General features: G+C 55.7%; 1 protein-coding gene and 1 long non-coding RNA gene across 2 annotated transcripts; both read right to left on the bottom strand.

Annotated features, from left to right (window-relative positions):
* Positions 1-205: 205 nt before the first annotated feature.
* On the bottom strand, positions 206-1,537 carry LOC311602061 (PWWP domain-containing DNA repair factor 4-like; the record flags this gene model as incomplete). Its single annotated transcript, XM_084789753.1, is given in 2 exon segments — positions 206-850; positions 854-1,537. Coding segments are annotated over 2 exon segments (1,329 nt in total).
* A 787-nt stretch (positions 1,538-2,324) lies between these two features.
* On the bottom strand, positions 2,325-5,846 carry LOC311601588. Its single transcript, XR_014780603.1, has 3 exons — positions 5,757-5,846; positions 4,314-4,478; positions 2,325-2,476 (listed from the first exon to the last, which is right to left on the bottom strand). It is a non-coding gene; the product is annotated as an uncharacterized lncRNA (long non-coding RNA).
* Positions 5,847-6,212: the final 366 nt, after the last annotated feature.

Below are 6,212 nucleotides of genomic sequence, written 5' to 3'. Positions count from 1 at the left end.
TCTAGACATCTGCACTGTCAGGCACGAAAGTGAAGATTTATTTCGGGGAGGAGGGAAGAAAATGCTGCCCACTCTGCCAGTGAGAAGCATACACAGCGCACATAGCACGCCCCATAGGCTCAGGGATGTTCCTATTTGGGGGGTGCTTCCTGTCTCCTGTCTTGGGGAGTTGCAGGGGCGATGGCTGAAAGGAGGGAGGTCCCTTCTAAGAAGTGGGGCCAAGGGCAGGAGGGGCGCTGGCAGTCAGAAGCCTGGCTGCTGACCTCTTGCGGGCCGCCTTTAACATGGTCTTGTCGAAGAGCTCTTTCTCGAGGTAGTGCATGGGCGGGCCACGCAGGTACTTCTCTTCTGCCTCCTTGTAGCTGAGCTCCTCCAGGGCAGCGATGGAGCAGATGATTGCTTCTGGAAGAAGGACCTCCATGGTAAAGCGCACTATGTCGCCTCTTGTCAGGGAGAGCAGGGCCTCTTCTGCCTCCTTGGCTATATCTTGCAAATGCCTGGCCACGAGATGCAACTGGTCATCATCCTCCAGGTGGGTCTCAACACAGAAGACTTCCCTCTTTGCTTTGCGGAGGTCGTCCAGCCGCTTGGACTGTTTTCTGCCCTTCACAGTGTCCAGCAGGTGCTGGCCAGCGATCTTCTTCTTGATGATGAAGTCTACGATCTTCTTGTTGGCTCTGTGCCAGGCAGCCCTCATAAGGTCAGTCAGGAGTTTCTTGCAGGGCCCCTTCCCAGCCAGGGCTGTCTCCTCCTCCCAGTCTTCCAAGTTGGCATAGCTCACCTTGGGGAAGTCAATGTGCAGGTCGCCCTCTTGGATGGCCCTCCTTAGCGGGGAGCTGGCTGGGGAGGTCTAGTAGCCCATGAAGGAGCCCAGGGAGGAGCCACAGGCCAGGCCCTCTCTGTAGTGGTCGATCACTGAGAAGCACCAGCTGATGCCCGGGCCGAACACTCTGCTGGCTCTCCTCAAGAGCGATCTCTTCTCCCCACAGTCCAGAGGCTTCAGCTTGCAGAGAGGGACGCGGACACCCCTGTGCTCAAGCTGCATGTTGCCCTCGATCAACAGCACCCTTGCCATCTTGTCTTGTTGGCTGATGCTCTTGACCACCGCTGGCCAGAAAAGAAGGTCCTGATATTTGAACCAGACCAGCATTCCTCCTTCAATGGTATTAGGATCCCGGGCAGAAGAAGCCAACTTGGTGGTCTGTCTGTCTGCTTGAATTGCAGCCCCTCTCCTATGGAACCTGGTGCTAGCCGCTTTTGAGTGCACATGAGGTTCCAGTTCTGAGACTCTGCATAGGGGACACAGCATGTGGATCTTCCTTTTTCTGCTAGCGAGGCTCCGGATAGGAGACAAGCAGGGTGCTGATGCCCCCTTTCCAACCGGCTTCAGGGTCCCCGGGCAGGGGTCCTCCTTGTTCTGTGGCAGGGCGGTCTTCTTCCTCTCCCCTCCAATAGCCCGGATCTCTAGGCCTGCACACAATGCTCTTGCCAGTGGCTTTGGGGCTTTGGGCGAGGTGGAGACGCGCCTCCTCCTCATCCTTCACGGTGGCCCAGAAGCAGCCGGCTGCTCACTTTTAGCCTGGGCACCGTCCGTGGAGTCTGGGGCACTCTGAGGCCTGTGATTGAATGTGCTCAGCTTTCTCTTGCCAGGATTACCAGCAGCCTTTCCTGCAGGTGCTGGGGACCTTGGCCACACTCAGCTGCCCCTTAGCACACTCCCTTGCACTTCAAAGTGAGGGGGCCCAACAGTACTGTGCACCTGAGTTTTCCCTCCTTGCACAGCAGGCACATTCTGTGAGCTCCTCACCACAGGACTCTGGGGGCGGGCCCTCTGCTTCCCATGACTCCTCTGGGAGAGCCCTTGGCCTCTCTGACTGCATGGTTGGGCGCGAAGGCTCTGGCATGGGCTGGAGCTGGCCTGCTCATTGGGAACCTTTGGAGCATCCATGCTGGTTCTTAGGCCTTGTGCCCTCCCTCCTGGAAACAAGGGCCTTCCCTTGTCCAGAACATCCAGGGCCACCTTGAGGGCTCCCTTGTATGCCCTGGTCTGCCCTGGGGAATCACTGCCCCGTGACCCCTTCCCTGCAAGAAATCCACGGTTAAGATTTTGGACTGGGTTAGGGGCTTCACCTCGGCGCTCCTCACTCTCACCTTCTCACCCCCTGACAGGATTTGCACCTCCAGGAAAGGTGCCCCTCTCCTCTTACTATGGGCTGAGGTCCTGGGTCTCGACAAGACCCTTGCAGGCCACAGCTGGCCCTTCCAGCCGCAGAGCACATACTCTGCAGAGTCCATGGTGACTGGACTCTGGGGCTGTGCTGGTCACCAACCACAGGGTTGCAGTGGGCTCCTTGACTACCTGCGGGTCCTCTCCGGCCTGGCTGCCCTGCCTGAGGTGCTGGCCTCCCTCCAGCGTCTGGTGAGAAGCTTGAAGTGACTTCTTCACTCAGGGTGATGTGGTGGGCGTGGGCATACCCTGGAGGGTGGGAGAGGGAAACAGAGCTGCATGAGGAAGGAAATAACCTTGGACACAGGAGCATCAGCGCAGTGAGGTGAGGTGAGGGAAATTGAGGGAGCTCACAGAAGTCTGTTCTCCAAGTGCAGGAGAAGATATGGAAGGTTCTCGAGCCTGTGTGTGCCACACACTCATAACCATTTTGTTTCCCACCCTGAGGCTGGGGTGGTGCACTTCTTCCCAGAGAGGTGGGTGTCTTTACAAGGCTTGTGTATTTTCTTGCCCACCTAATCAGTACCTTGGGGACCCTGGGATGCCCTTGCAGGGGGTGGGGTTCAGAGGGGGGAAGCCTCATTGGATTCTTTCCTAGGGAAATAGTCCTGCCCTTCCACAGCTCCCATGCCCCACCAGGACACCTGTGGACACCTAGTGCACATGCCTTCCATACTTGTGGGATTCCTGGTTGAGCAGCAAGGAGGTGGAGAAATCTTCGTGGTAATTTGAATAACATGGCAAGCAGGGAGGGATGGCTGCTCTCATAGCTCCCCACCCCCCACCCTTTCCAATCTTTTGGTTCAGATCTGTGGTTCCCAACTCCATCCTGCACCTCAGTATGGGATCAAGTGTCCACGGGGCACACTTGGGGAGAGCCCCCAAGAGAAAGCACTCCATTGTGGAGAAATGGGCAGACTCGGCAGTGTCAGATGGAGTGAGTGTCTCTGTTGGAGCTCTGCACCCTCCTGCTGCAAATGTCTGGTCTGCAGTAGACCCTGTACACCATATCTGCCTGTGATGGGCGGCCCAGTTCCTCCAACTGTTCCCAGACCAGAGAACTCTCCTGCCCACACCTCTGTGCCTTAATTTTAATCCATAGCATCTTTAGACAGGTAGGAAATCACAGCAGCTACTTGACGACCCGAGTGATGACTTGTCTGTCCATCCCTAGGTCCAGTACTAATCAATGTCATCGGTAGAGTAGCAATCCTGTTCATGTTCCTCCGTTCTGTGCCTCTCAACATAGTTACTTCCCCTCGGGACTTCTCAGTGGAATCTCATACCTTTATCAGGCCCCCCTTCCGTGTGTGTGCATGCACCTACATCTGTGTGTGTGTGTGTCTATGCATTGCACATCTCCGTGTGCATGTGTGTGAAAGTGTGAGCATGCAAGCACGTTTACATTTGTGTGTGCGTGCGTGCATGCATGCGTGTGCTAGTTTTTGAGGTGGTGGCTACTCTGTTCCTGACTGCGTCTGCCTTGAGCCTGTCGGGTCCCTATCAGCACTGTGCATGTCATGTGTGCCCATGGGAAACAACGCCCACATCTGTCCCACCCTCAGAAGAGGCCCACTGTGCTCGCTTTGAAGGACTACAGCACAGTGGAAGAACTAGGAAGGGCTCAGGTGCCACCTCTGCTCCCTGTTCATTCAAGGACGCAAGTGATTTCCTGTCACTCTCTGGGCATCGTAAGGCACAATGAGGCAGAGCACTGTGGACTCAGGGCTCATGACGGAGTGTCCAGAGGTCCCTGCTCTTCTTGGGAACACTCGTTACCCTGCGTCCCTTCTGTGCGTGTGGTCACACCGAGCATGGGGACCCCAGACCTTATCCTGGGAGTTCCCAACCTTTCAGAAACACGGGAGGCAAATGATGTTCTCCCCAGTCCCTCCCTCAGCCCTTCCCTCCCACACCCTGTATCCATAAGCACCCGGGGGTACACTCTACCTCCTTTTTCACTGTGCCAATGTGCAGGGCCCCTCCTGTTGTATTCCCATCCAAGGCTAAGGGACTTCCAGCCCCATTTCACAGTGCCTAAAGTGGCTATCTACAGAAAGAGGTCAGGGTGTGTCTCAGGCTCCACCTGTTGGATGATGCAATATTCAATGTGTAGGGTGGCAGTGTGGGGCTCACCTTAGGGACCAACCAGGAATAACCCTTCCTCTGATGAGGCTGTGTGATCCTCCCAGGGCTGGCTTGCTCTGATTCGGCCCCCTTGGAGTCCTGGGCCTTGTCACGCAGATGTCTCCTGAGGACACAGAGGAAAACACAAGGCCCTCAGTTACTGTAGGCTGCCTTCTACTGGACCTTCCTGGCACAGGTTGTTCTATGCCAAGGCCGAGTGAGCACCATCCAGCCATTCCGTGCCGGCCCCACGCCCACCTGGGCACCATGCGTCGGGTACGTGAGAGCTCAGCCCTCACAGGGTACCCTTAGAAACTAAGGATGCCAGAGTTACACTTATAGAAAGCACCCTTCCTACCCGGCCCAGCCCTGTGCTTGCTCCTGATTCCCTCAGGCAGGGCGTTCTCGGCCCCACAGACTTCAGTCAGAAAGCATACCCGGGAATAACAACTGTGTGTTCAAGCCCACACACCATGGCATCCGTGCAGCATCTGTAACCCAATCGTGAACAGTCATAACCAGACATAACTGGTCATATCACCCACTCTGTCCCCAGTGTGCATGTGCTCCCTGTGTGGCTATTGCTCCAGGGCATCTGAAACCTCCTTAAGTTTCCTACAGCCTACTTAAATCATATCCGTAATGCCACCTCCCTCCACCTTCTCTGCCATTTCCCGCGGTGCACTACTTTCAAAGGTTTGCTGACATTTCTGTAATAGTCACCTTCCCCGCATAAACAGCACTATCTTTTCCAGAGGCTCATGGAGAAGTGTGGGAGATGGACCCCTGAAATCTCCGTCTCCACCCCTGCTTCAACCCGGGCGCCAAAGGCCCTCTATCAAGACCTTGCACACATTCGCTGCCTGTGAAGGCTATTGGCGTGTTCTCCAGGTGGGAACAGCAGCTTCCCGCGCCCCCTGTGGTAAGACAGACACAGGGAGGACAGGCTGATGAGAGGGTGTAGGAATGGTACAGTGTATACTGCTCACACACAGAGGCAGAGATACACGGAGAGATCCCAATGAGCTGGAAGGTCACAGAGAAACCCCGGCTGCACACCCTGTACTGCCCAGCTGGTGCTTAACCCAACCCTGAGCAGGGTGAAGGCTGAGACAGAGACACAAACTAATGTCTGCTGAGGGGACACAGTCTGGCTCTTCCTCGGGTGTCCATACAGCACTGATTTTTACCTCAGTCGGCCTAACTGCGGTTAGTGGCCAGTTTAGAGGCAGCTGTCTTTTGGGGATATTTCTTACTTCCTGTGTCAGGTATCCCGGCCAAGAGAGTGACACCACTTGGCATCCACAGTCCTCCAAGGGAACAGCAGACCAGCACCTGCCTCAAACTCCTACAACCCTCACCCTCTGTCCCACGCCCACCCAACCCCACCACTGCCACTCACCTCCTCCTTAAATGCCCTCCAGCTTCTCTCTCAGACAGCGCAAGCCACAGCTATCTAGCATAAGGTGCTGCCACACAAGCCCGGTCATTCTGTCAAGAGCACCTGTGACAATCATGCCCAAACAGAGAGGAGGCATCCATTTACATGTGCTGGCGAACTGTGCTTTCAGGGCCTGAAACAATAAAGCTGGCACAAAAGAGCGATCAACTAAGGACAAAGAGACAGGGCTGGTGAACAGCCAGTCCTCAGGGCTTCACTTCAGACAACAGTAGTGAGCCCCTTTCCTGTCCCGTGAAAGAGCACACACGCTCCCAGGGCACAGTCACCGGCTCAGCTCACACAGGCACTCAGGTTGGCTGCAGGCACCTACCTATGCGCTCTGCGTGTCTATCTAGTGATTGCACCTCTGCAGTCTGTGAGTATCCTTCGCAAATGTATCTGTAACCAGGAAAGAAT

This window comes from Acomys minous, assembly GCF_964271855.1.
Source record: "Acomys minous genome assembly, chromosome: 7".
Taxonomy (NCBI): domain Eukaryota; kingdom Metazoa; phylum Chordata; class Mammalia; order Rodentia; family Muridae; genus Acomys; species Acomys minous.
This window is presented reverse-complemented; position numbering and strand designations above follow the sequence as displayed.